Source organism: Mauremys reevesii, unplaced genomic scaffold, assembly GCF_016161935.1.
Source record: "Mauremys reevesii isolate NIE-2019 unplaced genomic scaffold, ASM1616193v1 Contig104, whole genome shotgun sequence".
Lineage (NCBI taxonomy): Eukaryota > Metazoa > Chordata > Testudines > Geoemydidae > Mauremys > Mauremys reevesii.
Window position 1 is genome coordinate 1 of NW_024100721.1, and position 19,610 is coordinate 19,610.

At 47.0% G+C, this 19,610-nt stretch overlaps 1 protein-coding gene across 1 annotated transcript in view; it reads right to left on the bottom strand.

Annotated features, from left to right (window-relative positions):
* Positions 1 to 523: 523 nt before the first annotated feature.
* Positions 524 to 19,610, bottom strand: part of LOC120392593 (cytosolic phospholipase A2 gamma-like) — a 51,426-nt gene continuing 32,339 nt past the window's right edge. The window contains exons 10-12 of the mRNA XM_039517380.1: positions 4,307 to 4,573; positions 3,106 to 3,271; positions 524 to 1,124 (exon numbers count right to left, since the gene is read on the bottom strand). Coding sequence (XP_039373314.1) covers positions 958 to 1,124; positions 3,106 to 3,271; positions 4,307 to 4,573 — 600 coding nt within the window. The 3' untranslated portion in view covers positions 524 to 957. The remainder of the gene's footprint in view (positions 1,125 to 3,105; positions 3,272 to 4,306; positions 4,574 to 19,610) is intronic.

A 19,610-nucleotide genomic window follows, 5' to 3' on the forward strand; every position in this document is an offset into this window, starting at 1 on the left:
TCACCAAACCCCCACTCAGCTGTCACTGAACCCTGTAGATGCCTTATCACAGTCGACACCTACGTTTTGGCAGTAAGAGTTCCCTTGGTGCCTCTGGGTGTGCGCACGGCTGCCCTGCTCTAGGCATACAGATGCCTAAGCCCCACAGCAATGCACAAACTGGGGAAAGACAGGTGTTCCTCCGCATAGCTTGCCTGTGGGGCCCACTGCTGTAGGCTGTAAGCCAGGGGACTGGAGCCTGGTGTCTCTGAATTCAGTGGGGAGTGCTGCAGCCTTCAGAATCTCACCCTTGCTCTTGCTCTCTTTCTGGCCAAATTTCCCTTTAATTCTTTAATCCGCAGTTGAACAGTTTCAATGGGGGGGGGGGGGGAAATGAAGCCCCCCGCTCCCGCCAGGAGACTATCCCACTGCCTGGTGATGAGGGCACTCACCTCAGAGGTAGCAGATCCCTCTTCAAATCCCTCCTTCCACTGAGGCAAGCAGGGGACTTGACCTGGGGGTCTTCTCCATCCCTGGTGAGCACACTAACTACTGGGCTAACAGCTCTGAGGGAGGCCATCTTCCTACTTCTTGCACCAGGGCTCAGGCCCCACAGGTGAAGTAGGGAGGAACACGTGCCTTTCCTGGGGCGGGAATTACTCTGGGGCTTCGGCACCTGGACACTGAGATGGTGGCTGCAGTGCACATGCCCCAAGGTAGAAACATAAGCACCTAGGGAAATTTCACTGCAACAACTTTGGTGCTGAGAGAGTTTGGACACTACAGGGTTCTACAGCAGCTGAGCAAGAGTTTTGTGATTCTCAGAGTGCCTAAATCCTTTAGTGAATCTAACCCAGGGAAACTAACTACTCTGTGCTGCACTTAGGTTCTAAGAGGTCACAGTATACAACATCACAGGAAATGTGCTGGCCAGAGCCAGGCACATATTTTCTGCCCTTCTTGAACAAAGACGTGGTTTTAAAACTCCTTGGTGGAGGAGGACACAATCCGCTGGATCGCCTCCCGAATCCTCTCCTTGTTGTTGGATACATTCATCTTTGCTTTTTCGAGGAGTTCATCAATATCATTCTTTGTGTAGACTAAATGAGAGAAGGAAAACTTCTTTCTGAAGTGCTCTATTTCACCTAGGAATAAAACAAGAGGGTAAGTGCCAAAGAGAGGAAAACAGTGGTACTGCTTTTACACATTTACGGCTCCCAGAAGCATAGAATCCAGGAACCTAAAGAGGCAGGAGAACAACATGGGCAATTCCTGAGGCTTTCATAGAATCACAGAAATGTTGGGCTGAAAGGGACCTTGAGAGGTCACTAACTCCAACTTCCTGTACTGAGGCAGGACCAAGTGAATCTAGAGCATTTGTTCAAGCTGTTCCTAAAATCTACATCCCTTGGAAGCCTATTCCAGAGTGTAACTACCCTTAGAGTTAGGAAGATTTTCCTTGCTTTTCCACACAAAAATAACATATGACCAGACATCTAGCGAAGTATCAGACAATAAAGGGGAAGGAGTGCAGATCTAGTTAAGTAAAGAACAAATCAAAGGTACTGAAGGAATTAGCTGAAGAAATCTTGGAGTCACTGGAAAAAATATTTATGAACTCACGCATGAAAGGAGAGCTCCCGGAAGACAGAAGAATGTAATGCTCATCTTTAAAAAGGGGGGGAAAGGAAGAGCCAGAGAATTACAGACCAGTCAGCCTGACTTCGATACTTGGGAAGCTACTAGAGCAATGTATAAAACAGTCAATTTTCAAATAGCTGGATGATGAAGGGGTGATCACTAGCAGCCAGCCTGATTTACAAAGAATAAATCATAGAATCTTAGAATCTCAGGGTTGGAAGGGACCTCAGGAGGTATCTAGTCCCACCCCCTGCTCAAAGCAGGACCAAACCCAACTAAATCATCCCAGCCAGGGCTTTGTCAAGCCTGACCTTAAAAACCTCTAAGGAAGGAGATTCCACCACCTCCCTAGGGAACCCATTCCAGTGCTTCACCACCCTACTAGTGAAATAGTGTTTCCTAATATCCAACCTAGACCTCCCCCTCTGCAACTTGAGACCACTGCTCCTTGTTCTGTCATCTGCCACCACTGAGAACAGTCTAGATCCATCCTCTTTGGAACCCCCCTTCAGGTAGTTGAAAGCAGCTATCAAATCCCCCCTCATTCTTCTCTTCCGCAGACTAAACAAGCCCAGTTCCCTCAGCCTCTCCTCATAAGTCAGGTGCCCCAGCCCCCTAATCATTTTTGTTGCCTTCTGCTGGACTCTCTCCAATTTGTCCACATCCCTTCTGTAGTGTGGGGCCCCAAAATTGGATGCAATATTCCAGATTTGACCTCACCAGTGCCAAATAGAGGGGAATAATCACTTCCCTTGCCTAAGCTAACCCATGGGAGATGCCCAGGAGAGGGTGTGTGCTAAGCACTGTGGGAATTGAGCACCCAAGTCCAGGGTGGAGGAGGCACCTGTCTCTGCTTGGGGTTCTCGGCTGTGGTGACAAAGACTCTATAGCCTGGTGGTTACAGCACTTACGCGGGCTGTGGGGGCCCAGCATCTAGTCCTCCTGCTCCGCTGACTCTCCAGTTATGATTCCAAAATGGAACAGCTTCAGTAGGGGAGGCTGAGGCAGCCTGACATCAGAATATCCCACAGCTCAGTGGTTAGCGCACTGACATAACAAGTAGCAGATCAAACCCTTTCTCCCGCTCAGGAAGAGGAGGGACCTGAACCGGGGCTCTCCACATCCTCGGTGACTCTGTAGCCCCTGGGCTAATAGTTATGAGAAAGGGCCTCACTCCCGCATTTCTCTGAGCACATGTTCGGGGCCCAGTCCAGCAGGCAGCCAGAGGCGTAGGGAAGCCTGGGATGGGGCAACAGTGCTGTGCCCAGAGAGACAAACACAGGCCCTGAGAGAACTTTCCTGCAAAAGCTTTGGCACTGAGCAAGTTTAGGCTCCTACAGAGTCTGTTCACAGCTGAGCAGGGTTTTTTATTCCCAGTGAGACCTGATCCTGACATTTAGGTGGCTAAACCACCAATGAAGCACCTAAGTCCCTTTGTGAATCTAGCCCGTAGAGTTTTAGAAAAGAGGTGTATAATTAAGTTACCTGGGCAATTTTTGATGTTGAAGAGTGGAAAGTGCATGACGATGGGAACGTCCTTTCCTTTGAAGATGTAGCAATCAGAGGGGTGACATGGGTCCAGCTTTTCTGGATCTATCTTGGGAAATGGGATGTTATTTGTCTCACAATACTTGGCAGTTTTCTTGATGGTCTGGGAAGGAGGAAACATGATTTAAAAATAAATACATTAAAATAATTACCATCTCCATTACTAAAATGTGATGCCACTAAAATGACCAGGTTGGGGAGTTAAAAATACCCCTAAGCTAAGAAATACAAACATTCAAGGAACTGACTAATAGAGGGCCTCCAATGGAAACCAGAAACAACTCTGTTGCCATATCTCTGTAGCCAGAATCTTTGTAAAACAATGAATATACTCTGACTGAGGTTTTCAAAACCTTCAAAGGGATGTGGATACCTATTAAAATTAATCCCTTAGGTGGACTTGAAAACTTGAACCCAAGGTAATAAGCAGGAGTCAAATGCAGACATTCATCTCCAAAAGCACTAGTGTTTGGTGTTTTTGTTTGTTTTCCCAAATTCACCTGTAGGAAACCTTGATTTCAATGAAGACAAAACGTTATTGTAGCTGAGGCCACTAGAGGAGACAATATCACCTATGGAGCATTGGTGATCTGTGAGGCTGAGGTTAATGAGCTTGCAGAGTTGTAACTGGCTTATTGGAATTTAGTTCACATTTCTGCTGGCTCTGTCTCCTCATGCTAGAGTGTTCTTGGTTCTGTAGGTACTACCAGTAATAAAAAATTGGTAAATCTAATGACTATCATTTAGGTAATCAGATAGGACTGTGATAGACACAGGGCACGCCTGTGGAGTAAAAGGTCGGAATTTTACACATAGTAAAACTGAACTTTAAGGAATTTCATCTTCTTCCATGATATCAAAAGGGAAAGAGAGGTCACATTGACTAGGCTTGTAGTTGGTCACACTCCCTTACCCCAAACTCAAACGAACTGGCAGAGAATAAAGTAAATATTCACAATGGATCTTATACCACCATGTGCCTCAAATTTTGATCCACAAAGAACCTTCAGGGAATCCAAATTACTGCTGCTAACATCGGTGCAACCTCATTGGGTCACAGGCCAAGCCTTGGATATTTGTGCAGTGCTTGATCCTGATTGGGGGTTTGGGAAATGTCACAATAAATAACAGAAGTTACCTCGAAAGGATCCCCATCGCTGAAGTCAAAGGAGAGGATTAGTTTCACTTTCCTCTCTCCACGCAGAACAAGGGGGTAGGCAGAATTTATGGCAGTCCAGGAATCGATCAAGCTGATGATTTTGTCCTTAGTGAAGACAGGAGATTTGGATTTGGGGTCACCTGCGAAAATCCATCCATGTATTGTTTTAGGCTGTGATTTATCCAAGGGGTCACAATGAGTGAGGTGCCCAAATCCCCCAACTTCTGTGTGCATTTTCAAAGGCTCCTAAACTGGCCGATAAACTCCTAGTGGGATTCCTAAGGCATCTAAGCAGGTTGGGCACTGTCAGGAGTAAGGACCCACAGCGAGCATGCTTATGTGCTAGTTTAACTCCCTGGGAGTCTAATGAGCACAGCTGGCCCTCATCTGAGCCCCCTGATTAGCCCAACTGCCTGACGGGCAGCAGGGACCTGCAGACCTGTTCTTATGAACAGCAGGAGGGCTCTGGCTGCTCAAAGAATTCACCCATGGCTGCGAGAGCTCCTGCTCCGTCACCAGCCTTGCACCTGCCTTGCCTTGCTCCAGGTAAGAGCTCTGATCCTGGCCTCTGACTCTGGCTTCAACCAAACACAGCAACAATGTATTGACAGCCATGTGTCCAAACAAAAGCCCCACATTCCCTTCAGTTGTATGTGAAATCCCTTTTATTTCCTTCCCATGAACACTCAAAAAGGCAATTGGATCTGCTAAAAATATGAAAAATATCCCACCTGCCCCAGCCCCACAAAAAGCGTTGAAATTTCAAAGTTGTTTTCATTCCACAGGGTGGAAGCTGATTCATTTCTCTTTTTCATGAAAAATGACAGGGATTTCAATCCAATAATTTCCCAGAATATTTTGACACATTTTTCCATGAAAAAGTTGATTTTAGAAAATGGCCATTTTCCACTCACAATAAAATGTCATTTGAGAAATATTGACCAGCTCTAGAGAGAACCTTTTGCCTTAAAGAAAATTATGGACTCCTTGCAATACCCTTCTAATACAGCCTTATAAAGTATGTTTGCACACCAGCTCTCAAACAGAATGTTCATAAGGCTGTGATAATTGTCAGAGTCCTCAACACCCAGTTGAAGAAAATTGTCGATGCCCGTGACCCAACAGAGCTGGGGCTGAGGGGTTTGGGTGTGGGAGGGCTCAGGGCTGGGGCACAGGGTTGGAGTGCGGCAGTGAGGGCTGAAGGGTGGGGCCGGGAATGAGGGGTTCAGGGTGTGTGAGGGGTTTTGGGCTGGGGTAGGTGCTGGGGTGCAGGAGGGTGTCAAGGCTCTGGGCTGGGGGTTCAGGCTCTGGGGGGCAGGGATGAGGGGTTTGGGGTCCAGGAAGGGGCTCCGGGTTGGGGTGGCTCAGGGCTGGGGCACGGGATTGGGGCATGGATTTACCTCCAGTGGCTCCCGGTGAGTGGTGCAGAAGGGGTGCTAAGGCAGACTTCCTGCCTGTCCTGGCACCATGGACTGCACTGTGCCCTGGAAGCAGCCAGGAGCGGGTCCCGCTCTAGGCAGAGGTATACAAGTGGTTTTGCGGGACTCTCACCTGTAGGTACTGCCCCCAGCCAGTGAGATTGCGGAGCTGGTGCTTGGGGTGGGGGCAGCACGTGGAGCCCCGTAGCCCCCCTGCCTGGAAGCTGGACCCACTGCTGGCCACTTCTAGGGCACAGCGCGGTGTCAGAACTGGTAGGAACTAGCCTGCCTTAGCCAGGCACCACTGCTGACGAGACTTTTAGTGACCCAGTCAGCGCTGCTGACCAGAGCGACCCGGTGCCTGACATGCCGTGACCCAGTACTGGGTCGCAACCCCGAGTTTGAAAACAAACCAGGCTATAGTATAGCAATCCCTTCCCACCCCTCACCCTCTGCTGCCCCAGTGCATTTTGCTTACATGTGTACAGAAAGTTATTGGTTGTCCCCCAGATCCCGTCTCGGCAACAGCTCCGGAATTTCCATAACAATTTACATACACTCCACATATTTCCTATTAGGCAAGAAAAATCAGAATAAAAATTGAATCAGAAAATAAGTTAAAAAAAATCGCTAGAGGAAATCTGTAGACATGTTCTTCCTTTTTCCCTCTTGGTTGCCAGTAGGTGTGAGTGGGGTTCAAGACGGGTATTTGTTAATCCAAATGCATTCAGATAGTGTAGTACCCGTTGTAGAGTAATTGCAATAAACACAGAGGTGATTCTTCCTCTGGGCTGCTGGACTCAGAAGAACAGGGCGGGCCTGTCTGGTTTTCTGGCTGACTGACAGACAGTGTGCTGCCAGAATATCATGATGCAGGGACTCCTATATGCTAGGTCATTAGGAGTGGGTGCAGCCCCCACTGACAATGGATGTTTCTTTTCATTTACACAGGCATAACTGAGGAGCAGCTTTGGTACGACAGGTCATGGAATGGGGATGGGGTGTGAGGAGAGTCGAGAGCAGCACTTGTATGTGGAGCAAGGTGGGTAGGAAGTGAATGGGCAGGGGTGGAGAGTGACTGGAAGGTTAGCTGTGCTGAGACAGTGCTAGACAGAGAGCAAGTGTCCAGTACTTCTGCCCGCTGTTGAGAGGAGAGGGACTATAGTTTTGCTCACTGAGTTAAAATCCTGCTCCTAGGGCAGCAATAAGGAGCCCTACCCTTTGCAGCAGGCACGAGACAAAAGCTGCCCAGACATGTCCCACATAGAAATGATGGGAAGCATTCCAACAATTTTTTTTCCCATGAATTTGCCTATTTGTTGAGATGGGAACATTCCGTGGAGGTGGTTCGATCCTGATAGTACCACCAGAAACCAGTCTGATTCCTGCCTGCTGGCCTGCCTGGCTTATCAGCAGGTGGCCTTGGAGTCGAGGACCCCAGGGTTTCCAAGCAGCTGAGGGGCAGCCCCATCACATGGACTGCCTGGGATCGGGGGAACCCACAGCTCCAGGGTCTTTTTCACAGAGAAATTTCAACTGTTGGGATTTGGTTCTGAATCAGAATGAAACCAAATTTCAAAATATCACACCCACCCTGTGAAACAGAATCACCTCTCTGGCCAGCTCCAGTCCCATCGGGGGAAATGTGGTAGGTCAGAATGAAAGAAGAAGGGGCAATGGAATGACTCACTGTCTGTGTCCAACTAGCAGCTGGATTCTGACTCATGGGCTTAAAGTTAAGCATGTGCTTGGCTGGATCAGGGCCTATGCAAGGAAAGAATGATCAAGTGGGATGAACTGATGGAAAATATTCAGTGAGATCTTTTAGAAAGAACTCGTTCACCTTGGTTGCCTTGCCATACCTACCACAGTTGACGTCCTTTTTACTATGTTTGTAAAAAAACAAACAAAAATAACATTGCACTGTCAACAATTCTGTTGATCTTTAATAAAAAGTTAGTAATTAAATTTACTTTCTCAGAAAGTAGGATTAGTCTTTGTTTACTCAAAGAAGCCCAAGACTGCTAGATACTTACCTGCCACACACTTTATATATTTTATTAGTTACAGATAAGTTCTACATGGCCTTGTGTTCTCTTAAATTTTAGAAAAGTCACTCCAAGCCAGATCTAAAGAAAAATATTTAAGTACCTAGTGGGCTTTTGAGATGAGTGGGAGTTAGGTGCCTAGATGCTTTTGAAAATCCCACTCCAGGCTTAGACACCTTTAAAAATATGGCCTTGAAACTGATGAGCACTCTTATTTACCTTCTCTATTTCTTCTGTAGAATTCCTTATATCTTAACTATTATTAGGCTCGCAAAAATTAGGTTTTTATAAGTAAATGTTGATTTCACAGGACACACACATTGACAAAAAATCCATTGATGATGATAGAAATTTACAGAGAGGCAAAGCAAGACAAATTCTGCTTGAGAACTTCTTACAGTTTGATTTAATGATATTTACTTTATATATTTTGACGTGATGTTTACTATTTGTGTTTTAATGGTTATAAAGCTTGAATTTTTAATGTTTTGAATTTCAGTGCCTACTCTCATTAAATAATTATTGTCTGATCCCTCCCTCAAATTCCCACAACTGTGAAAATGTAAATTGATAAAAATAGAAAAAAATGTTTAAAAGTAAACATTGATATTAGCTGTCAAATTTACAAAACAATAAAAATTGAATTCTGCTAATTTTGGTTAGTAAAATGTATCAAATTGGAATACTGGAATATGTACTTTAACCAAAGCAACCAGAATTGCCAGCTACCATCAAGAATATACTACGGGTAATTGAAAATTTCAATCTACATAGTTTTAATTAACCAGATGATATTAAGGGAGTTAGGAGATACATCCCCATGGACTTTCGATGGGATTTTGGTGGCACGAGTGCCTTACATGAGAATATATGAAGGGCCAGACTGGGTCAGATCAATGGTCCGTCTAGCCCAGTATCCTATCTTCTGACAGTGGCCAATGCCAGGTGCTTCTGAGGGAATGAACAGAACAAGGCAATCATGGAAAAATCATGGAACAGGTCCTCAAGGAATCAATCCTGAACCACTTAAAGGAGGGGAAAGTGATCAGGAACAGTCAGCATGGATTCACCAAGGGCAAGTCATGCCTGACTAACCTAATTGCCTTCTATGACGAGATAACCGGCTCTGTGGATGAGGGGAAAGCAGTGGATGTGCTATTTCTGGACTTTAGCAAAGCTTTTGATACAGTCTCCCACAGTATTCTTGCCAGCAAGTTAAAGAAGTCTGGGCTGGATGAATGGACGGTAAGGTGGATAGAAAACTGGCTAGATGGTCGGGCTCAACGGGTAGCGATCAATGGCTCCATGTCTAGTTGGCAGCCGGTATCGAGTGAAGTGCCCCAAGGGTCGGTGCTGGGGCAAGTTTTGTTCAATATCTTCATTAACGATCTGGAGGATGGTGTGGATTGCACCCTTACCAAGTTTGCAGATGACACTAAACTGGAAGGAGTGGTTGATACGCTGGAGGGTAGGGCTAGGATACAGAGGGACCTAGACAAATTAGAGGATTGGGCCAAAAGAAATATGATGAGGTTCAACAAGGACAAGTGCAGAGTCCTGCACTTAGGACGGAAGAATCCCATGCACTGCTACAGACTAGGGACCGAATGGCTGGGCAGCAGTTCTGCAGAAAAGGACCTAGGGGTTACGGTGGACGAAAAGCTGAATATGAGTCAACAGTGTGCCCTTGTTGCCAAGAAGGCTAATGGCATTTTGGGTTGTATAAGTAGGGGCATTTCCAGCAAATCGAGGGATGTGATCATTCCCCTCTACTCAGCACTGGTGAGGCCTCATTTGGAGTACTGTGTCCAGTTTTGGGCCCCACACTACAAGAAGGATGTGGATAAATTGGAGAGAGTCCAGCGGAGGGCAACAAAAATGATTAGGGGGCTGGAGCACATGACTTATGAGGAGAGGCTGAGGGAACTGGGATTGTTTAGTCTGCAGAAGAGAAGAATGAGGGGGGATTTGATAGCTGCTTTCAACTACCTGAAAGGGGGTTCTAAAGAGGATGGATCTAGACTGTTCTCAGTGGTAGAAGATGACAGAACAAGGAGTAATGGTCTCAAGTTGCAGAGGGGGAGGTTTAGGCTGGATATTAGGAAAAACTTTTTCACTAGTAGGGTGGTGACTGGAATAGGTTACCTAGGGAGGTAGTGGAATCTCCTTCCTTAGAGGTTTTTAAGGTCAGGCTTGACAAAGCCCTGGCTGGGATGATTTAGTTGGGTTTGGTCCTGCTTTGAGCAGGAGGCTGGACTAGATACCTCCTGAGGTCCCTTCCAACCCTGAGATTCTATGATTCTATGATTCTATGAAATGATCCATCCCCTGTCGTCCAGGCCCAGCTTTTGCAGTCAGATGTTTAAGGACATCAGAGCATTGGGTTGAATCCCTGACCATCATGAACAGACCTAATTCTTTTTTGAACCCAATTACACTTTTGGTCTTCACAACATCCCTTGGCAATGAGTTCCACAGGTTGACTATGTGTTGTGTGAAGAAGAATTTCCTTGTATTTTTTTAATTGCTCCCTATTAATTTTATTGTGTGACCCCTGGTTGTTCTGCTATGTGAATGGATAAATAACACTTCCTTATTCACTTTCTCCACAACATTCATGATTTTATAGACCACTGTCGTAGCTCCCCCTAGTCATCTTTTTTCCAAGCTGTACAATCCAATCTCTCCTCATATTGACGTTGTTCCATACCCCTTATTTTTTGTTGTCCGTGTCTGTACTTTTCCCAACTCTACTATAATATTTCTGAGATGATATGACCAAAGCTGAATACATTATTCAAGGTATGGGTGTACTATGGATTTATACTGTGGTATTCTGATATTTACAGTCATATTATCTATCCCTTTTGTGATGTTTCCTTACATTCTGTTAGCTTTTTTGACTGCCACTGCACATTGAACAGCTGTGTTCAGAGAACTATCCATGATGACTCCAAGACCTCTTTTTTGAATGGTAACAGCTAATTTAGACACAGAACTATAGAATCAGGGGCGGCTCTAGACACCAGCACGCCAAGCAGGCGCTTGGGGCGGCCGTTTCCCGGGGGGGCGGCATTTGGCTCCGGTGGAGCACCCGCCGGCATGCCTGCGGCAGGTCCACCGGAGCCCGGGACGAGCGGACCTGCCGCAGGCATGACTGCGGCGGGTCCCGTCTTCCCGCGGCTCCGGTTGAGCTCCCGCAGGCATGACTGCGGCAGGTCCGCCGGTCCGGGCTCCGGTGGACCTGCCGCAGGCATGCCGGCAGGAGCTCAACCGGAGCCGCGGGAAGAGGGGACCCACCGCGGGACCGGGGAAGGGCGGCGCAGCGCTCCGCGCTGCTTGGGGCAGCCCGATTTCTAGAGCCGCCCCTGTATAGAATATCAAGGTTGGAAGAGACCTCAGGAGATCATCTAGTCCAACCCCCTGCTCAAAGCAGGACCAACACCAACTAAATCATCCCAGCCAGGGCTTTGTCAAGCCTGACCTTAAAAACCTCTAAGGAAGGAGATTCCACCACCTCCCTAGGTAACCCATTCCAATGCTTCACCACCCTCCTAGTGAAATAGTGTTTCCTAATATCCAACCTAGACCTTCCTCACTGCAACTTGAGACCACTGCTCCTTGTTCTGTCATCTGCCGCCACTGAGACACAATCATTTTGTATATAAAGAGTTGGGATTATGTTTTACAATGTGCATTACTTTGCATGCATCAACACTTAATTTCATTTGTCATTGTGTTGCCCAGTCATTCAGTTTAGTGAGAGCCCTTTGTAAGTCTTTGCAGTCTGCTTTGAACTTAGCTATCCTGAGTAGTAATGTTGTATCATCTGCAATCTTTGCTGCCTCATTTTCATCCCTTTTTCTAGATCATTTATGAATATGTTGAACAGTACTGGTCCCGGTACAGCTCCATGGGGAACCCTGCTATTTACTTGTCTCCATTGTGAAAAATGACCATTTATTCCTACCCTTTGTTTCTTGTCTTGTAACCAGTTACTCATCCATCAGAGGGCATTCTCTATTATCCCATGACTGCTTACTTTGCTAAAAGTCTTTGGTGAGGGACCTTATCAAAGCCTTTCTGAAAGTCAATGGGATTGGTGCTCCTAAATCACTTCAGCCCTTTGGAAAAATCCCACTGTAAAAAACTTAGGCTCAGATGTCTAAAGGGTTTTTTAGCACTGCTCTGCTCAGGGTAGCAAGGCAGTGAGACTTAGGTCCTAAGGAAAGGATTCACTAAAATATGAGGCCTTTTACTCCCATTGAAATCAATGGGAGTTAGGCCCCTTACTTTAAAAATCTGGCCCTAAGTCACTTTTGAAACTGGAACTTAGCCATCTAAATCATATGGCAGGTTGTCAAAGGCACCGAGGTGCCCAAAAGTGCAGATAGCGTGTGGTATTTTCAAACATGCCCAGGTGAGTTAGGCACATATGTTCAATTGATTTCAATGGGAGCCAGGCATCTGATCTGCTTAGGTACTTTTGAAAATGCCACTAAATTTCTAAGTGCTTCTTTAGCCCTAAATCTGGCCCAGAGGCCTTGCAACACTAAGCAGGGAAAGGCATAAATAGCTCTGAAAATATGTGCTTTTTAGGCCTCTTTTTCTGGACTGGGGGGGTCAAGCCTAATGGTCAGAGCTGGAGACAGGAACTAGGAATCAGACACAAAGAAGGGCAGGAGCAGGTCAGGAACAAGGCTGGAGCAAAGCTGGAAACAAGGTATGGAGCAATCACAGCTGCAGGCCTGAGTATTGAGCAGCCACTGGCTAAGCACTACTGCTGGCAACACCACACAGCCAATAAAATGATCTGGCCAATTTGGGACTTTGGGTGCAGTTCGCTAGCTAATCCCAGACCCAGCTGCAGGGCCACAGTTCTGACACCTTTGGAAATCTCAGCCTTAACCAATAAAATACATCTATATGTAGTATCTACCCATATACTCTCATATTAATTCCTCTGTATCTAATCTCTATTACTTGATTTAAATGATTGAAGGCATGCTGAGGGAATGGTCTGAGTCTCTTGTAGCCTCAGATCTCTCACCCTTGTCCATCTGGATATGTCACTGTGAATGGTAGATAACCGTGTTGTTCAGCTGTTTCCTTCCTGTGATGGGGAGAGAGAGGGAGGAGTGGGACACCCAGCTCTCCATCCCATCTGACCTGGCCAGAGCACTCAATTATTTCAGTCTTTGGGGAAGATTAGGACAGAGGTTTTCAAACTGTGGATTGGGCCCCAGTACTGGATCACGGCATTTAAGGCACTGTCGCTCTGGTCAGCAGCGCTGACTGGGTCATTAAAAGTCCTGTTGGCGACGCTGCCTGGCTAAGGCAGGCTAGTCCCTAACTGTTCCGACACCGCACTGTGCCCTGGAAGTGGCCAGCAGCAGGTCCAGCTCCTAGGCGGGGGGCACAGGGCTCCACACACTGCCCCCACCCCAAGCACTGCCTCCACACTCCCACTGGCTGGTTCCCAGTCAATGGGAGCTGGGGGGTGGTGCCTGAGGGCGAGAGTTATGAGAAGCTGCTTGTGCATCTCCACCTAGAGCAGGACCCACTGCTGGCCGCTTCTGGGCCACAGCGCAGTCCGTGGTGCCAGGGCAGGCAGGAAGCCTGTGTCTGCACCCCTGCTGTGCTGCTGACTGGGAGCCGCTCAAGGGAAGTCCGTGCCCCAACCCCACACTTCAATCCTCTGCCCCAGCACTGAGCCCCCCCCAGCCCCTCATTCCTGGCCCCACCCCAGAGCCCGAACACCCACCCCCGAGCCCTGACCCTTCCGGCACCCCAACCCCACCCCAGCCCAGAACCACTTCCTGCACCCCAAGCCCCTCATCCCCAGCCCCACCCCAGAGTCCACACCCTGACCCCTGACCCCCTCCCACACTCTAACCCCTTGTCCGAGCTCTGAGCTCCCTCCCACACCCTGAACCCCTCATTCCCAGCCCCACCCCACAGCCTTCACTGCCGCAACCCAACCCTCTGTCCCAGCCCTGAGCTCCTCCCACATCCCAAACCCCTCAGCCCCAGCTCCACTGGGTCATGGGCATCAACAATTTTCTTCATTTGGGTCCCCAGAAAAAAGGTTTGAAAACCACTGGATTAGGACATGGACATGAACTAATGGAAATGCAGGGCCAGTGTAGATGAGCAGACTCACCCCTGTGGCACCTCCTGCTGGTGTCTTCCAGGAATTAGCTTGATTTAGCTCCGGAGCACCCTCTGCAGGCTGGTGATCTGCCAGTCCTCTGGCCCCCTCATGTCCCTCCCTGGACCCAGTGCCCTTTTACATGGGGTGCTGCCGTCTGGCAGTAACCCCTCAGTCTTAGGGTCTCCCCTCCCCAGGGAACTCCCACCCTCTCTATTCCCACCTCGGCTCAGTATAAGGCCAGTCATCGTCTAGCCCCACACCCTGGGGCAGGCTGCAGTATCAGCCTATTCATCACTGGCAAGGAGGGTTTGGACCTGCTGCCTTTGCCTACCCTGGGCTGCCCCCTGCAATCCCCCAGTACCTATTGGCCTTGTGCTAGGCTGCAGCCTGGGGCTTTCCAGGCTGGAGCTCCCCAGCTCCTCTGCCTTTCCCCAGCCCTGCTCCACTCAGGTACCCTGTGTCCAGCTCCCTGCAGCCAGGCCCTTCTCCCTCTACAGGCAGAGGGAGACTTTGTGGGCTCCTGGCTCACAGCCTCTTATAGGGGCCAGCTGGGCCTAACTGGGGCATGGCCACAGCTGACCCTACTTTCCCCAATCAGCACAGGCTTCTTGCCTCAGCCACAGCCCTCTCCTGGGCTGTTTTACGCCCTTCAGGGCAGGAGCAGGTAACCAACCTGCTACAGTCAGATATTCAGCTGATGTAATTTGGAACAACTCCACTCAAGCCCTCAGAGCTACTCCAATGTATATCTGTGAAAATTTGGCCCTCGGCTTGGCTAAGATTGATACAATGTTGTCTGGCTGGGAGAAGCCACTCCAAAAGTACAGCCGAGATTCTTCAGGTCTCTTTGACTCTGTGTGTGTATGTCTGGCCATTGTGGCTCTATTTAACCTTTCCCACAATTCAAAAAAACAGGGTTCACCCAATGAAATCAGTAAGCACCAGGTTTAATACAAAGAAAATAAAATATTTTTGCGTACAATTCACAGTTAACCTGTGGAACTCATTGCAATGATGTGATGGCCAAAAGTACAATGGGCTAAAAAAAGAACTAGATAAGTTCATGGAGGATAGGTCAAATGGCTATTAGCTAAGATGGTCAGGGATGTAACCCCGAGCTTGGGGCAGTCATAAATTTCTGTCTGCCAGAAGCCAGGAAGAGAAATCAGGGTTGGATCTCTCCAAAATTGCCCTGTTTTTTACATTCCTCCTGAAACTCTGGTACTGCCCACTGTTAGAGACAGATTAGTGGACTAGATGCACCATTGGTCTAACCCATTAGGGCAGTTCTTATGTTCTTATTTTAACTCTAAGGACCTAGGAGAAGATTTTTGAAAGGATTTAGGCACCTAAAGATGCAGATAGGTACCTAATGGGATTTTCAAAAGTGCATAGGTAAAGCCTAACTGCTATAGAATATAATGTGGTTTGGGCACTTAACCTGCTAAGACATATTTGAAAATGTCACTAGGTGCCGATCTGCAGCCTTAGGTACCTAAATACCTTTGACATTTTTCTCCCTAAGACAGTGAGCTGGGGAGGCAGTGTGGTCTAACGGATAGCACACTAACATGGGACTCAAGAGCCCTGGGTTCTGAAAGCAGCTCAAGCACTAAGCTTCTCACTTCATGGTCCTGTACTTCTCATGCTGTACAACAGTGCTAATGAGAGTGACTTCCTTTGTAATGTGCTTTGAGCTCTTCTCAGGAAAAATGCTAGGTGTTGTTGTTATTAACAATAGCTAGGATTGGCTGAATTTTATTTTTATAATCTCAATATAGATGTTTTATCCAAGCCTTTTTAAAGGTTTTTATCAATTTAAATTTTCACTGCAATTTCAATTTTCACTATGGGGAGAGAGACAATTATCTAATGGCAGCAGATGTGGAGAGTCAGGAAGTTAAAGTTTTATAAACCATTAAAATGCAAATGCAAACATGCTACATTCTAAATATACAAACTAAATATCCTCAAATCAACAAATCTCCCCTGTTTTTGCTATTCGTTACTCCATTTGTTGTACCAAGCCTAAATAAAAAACCTAATCATTGGATCTTGACTCTAATAAGTTCTCAAGCAGTATTTTTCTTACTCTGCTATCTGTTCATTTATATTATTATCGATGGACATATTTTTTCATTGGGTTGTGTGTGTATTGTGAAATTGACATTTACCAATAAATATCTAATCCTTCCAAGACTAGCAATAGTCTTGCGGCTACCTGGTCTTCTCAAACCAGCTCTCTGCATCTCTTTTTCCTACTACACCAGGATAAGTGGTTATGATCCACTCTTTTGGATGTCCATGTTGCCAGTCTAGACCTTGCTATTGGGTTATTGGAAAGCACGCTCCATGGGGTTTATATAGTAAATCTCCCCAGAACTTGAAACGGAGGCAGACTTCAGCAACCTCTTTGATATGCTGGAAATCCTGATTTCAGCACATTGCATCAGGGCTCTGGGATCTGCATTGACTGCGTTGGGATTTCTAGGGTAGAATTTGAGACATTGGTTTGAATTTCTAAGCACTGAAGTGCCCTACGACGTAGCTGAGAAAGCACTGCTCTTTAGCCTGGTCTACACTACGCGTTTAAACCGGTTTTAGGAGCGTAAAACCGATTTAACGCCACACCCGTCCACACTAAGAGGCCCTTTATATCGGTATAAAGGGCTCCTTAAACCGGTTTCTGTACTCCTCCCTAACGAGAGGAGTAGCGCTAATATCGGTATTAACATATCGGATTGGGGTTAGTGTGGCCGCAGATCGACGGTTTTGGCCTCCGGGCGGTATCCCACAGTGCACCACTGCCCGCTCTGGACCGCAATCTGAACTCGGATGCAGTGGCCAGGTAGACAGGAAAAGCCTCGCGAACTTTTGAATATTTCCTGTTTGCCCAGCGTGGAGCTCTGATCAGCACGGGTGGTGATGCAGTTAAAAATCAAAATAAAGAAAGAGCTCCAGCACGGACCATGTGGATGTGATCGCTGTAAGGGCAGGCAAATCTGTTCTATCAGCGCTCCGTTACAGAAGACGAAATTCAAAATCATTTTTTAAATATCTCCAGACAGATGCCATAGCAGGGACTCAGCGCACTGCTGCATGACAAGCGTAATGGAAAGCCAAAGAATCAAATGGATGCTCATGGACTGGAGGACTCAAGCTATCCCACAGTTCCTGCAGTCTCTGAAAAGCATTTGCATTCTTGGCTGAGCTCCAAATGCTTCTAGGGTCAAAAACAGTGTCCGCGGTGGGTCAGGGCATAGCTAGGCAATTTATGCACCCCCCCACCCACCCCCAGAAGTGAAAGGGAAAACAATCCTCTCTTGACTCTTTTACATGTCACCCTATCTTTACTGAATGCTGCAGATAGACGCGATGGTGCAGCACTCAACACCAACATCCTTGCTCCCCCCCCCCGCCATGGGTGGCTGATGGTACAATAAGACTGATACCCATCGTCATCATCAGCCTATTGGCACATGGGGCAGTGCAAAAGGACTGGTAACCATGCTGACTAGCATCTGTCAGGTTGATCAAGGGTGCCTGGTCCTAATTTTTCCTGGTAGATGGTACAGTATGGCTGATAACCATTGTTGTCATAGCAACAGGGGGCTGAGCTCCATCAGCCCCCACCCTTCATGTGTAAAGAAAAGATTCAAGTGCCCCTGAACTAGCAGAGGGATGCTGGGCTCCTCTCCTACACACTCCTTACTGTCCTGTCTGGACTATCATAGCAGCTGGAGGCTGCCTTCACTAACAAGTCACTGTGTCTTATTCCTGCATTCTTTATTACTTCATCACACAAGTGGGGGGACAATGCTATGGTAGCCCAGGAAGGCTGGGGGAAGAATGGAATGAACAGATGGGGTTGTTGCAGGAGCACCCCCTGTGAATAGCATACAGCTCATAATTTCTGCAGGATCTGACACAGAGCAGCTGTGCTCTCTGGTTCTCTGATACAGTGGTTCTCTAGTACACTTGCCCATATTCTAGGCAGGACTGATTCTATTTTTAGATACCAAAAAGGAGGGATTGACTCAGGGAGTCATTCCCAATTTTGGCTTTTGCGCCCCTGGCTAAGAGCAGCCAGGGGCACTTATGACAGCAGCAAATGGAACAGTGCAAAAGGACTGGTAGCCATGATCATCTTATTACCAATTTATGGATTGGTAGATGGTACAGTATGGCTGATAACCATCTCTGCTGTCATGCAAAAGCAAAAGCATGCTGCTGTGTAGCGCTGCTGAATCGCCTCTGTCAGCGGCATCTAGTACACATACGGTGACAGTCACAAAAGGCAAAACAGGCTCCATGATTGCCATGCTATGGCATCTGCCAGGGCAATCCAGGGAAAAAAGGTGCGAAATGCTTGTCTGCCGTTGCTTTCCCAGAGGAAGGAGTGACTGACGACATTTACCCAGAACCACCCGCGACAATGATTATTGCCCCATCAGGCACTGGGATCTCAACCCGGAAATTCCAAGGGGCGGGGGAGGCTGCGGGAACTATGGGATAGCTACGGAATAGCTACCCACAGTGCAACGCTCCAGAAGTCGATGCTAGCCTCGGACCGTGGACGCACACCACCGATTTAATGTGTTTAGTGTGGCCGCGCGCACTCGATTTTATACAATCTGTTTTACAAAACCGGTTTATGCAAATTCGGAATAGTCCCGTAGTGTAGACGTACCCTTTGACATACCAACAAAGTTGTGTTCTTTGGAGGAACTTGAGATGTAGTTTCTCAGTGTAAAAAGGGAGATGTTTGGAAAGATTTATTTAATCATGTTTTTTAAGGCCAGAAACTGTTATGTGTAGTCTGACTTACTGCATAACACAGGGCAGTGAATTTCACACAGTAGCTCCTGCATCAGTCCCATAATTTCTGATTGAACTAGAGAAGATCTTAACAAAAGTGATTTCTTATCTCTATTTTAAAACTCTATTTGATGGAGACTCCACCACATGCCTAGGTACATTTTCCAGTGGTTAACTGCCCATCTGTTTAAATTTCACCTCATACCTCTAACCTGAATTTGCCTAGCTTCAGCTTCCAGCCATTGGAACTGGCTCTGCTGTTATCTGCTAGGGTCAAGAGCCGTTTGCTCTGAGAACTCTCCTCCCCAAGTGAGTGCTTATGCACTGTGGTCAAGTCACTTCTTGCCTTCTCTTTGTTAAGCTAAACTTTTTGAACTTCCTTAGTCTCTCATTAAGAGCCTGATTTTTCTCAGATCTCAGGTTCTTTTCTGAACCTTTTTGAAGTTGTCAGCATCCTGTAGGAGGGTCTCTGATGTTTAGCACCCGACTGTGCATTAGCTCTACTATTGTGGAGCTCATCACTGCAAACCAGTTAGCGGTGGCATGCTGTATGGGTCACTACATATTATTCTATAATTGGAAAGATTGTCGAGGGTGCCCAGACCTCTTTTGGTTCTTACAGAAACAAAAATAAATCAATGACAAATAAATACATTTAAAAAACTTTTCAGAGAAGAAGCAAAATTATTTACTTGCCTTCAATTTCTAGTGAGCATGGACCATAAGTCTTTCCTCCAAATTCCATTTCAAAAATCTTGTGATGTGCATCACAGTCTGCCATTCTTTCTTCCAAGGTCTTTGAACCCAGGTCTCACTCATTTCACAGCACTTCTGGTAGGAATCCT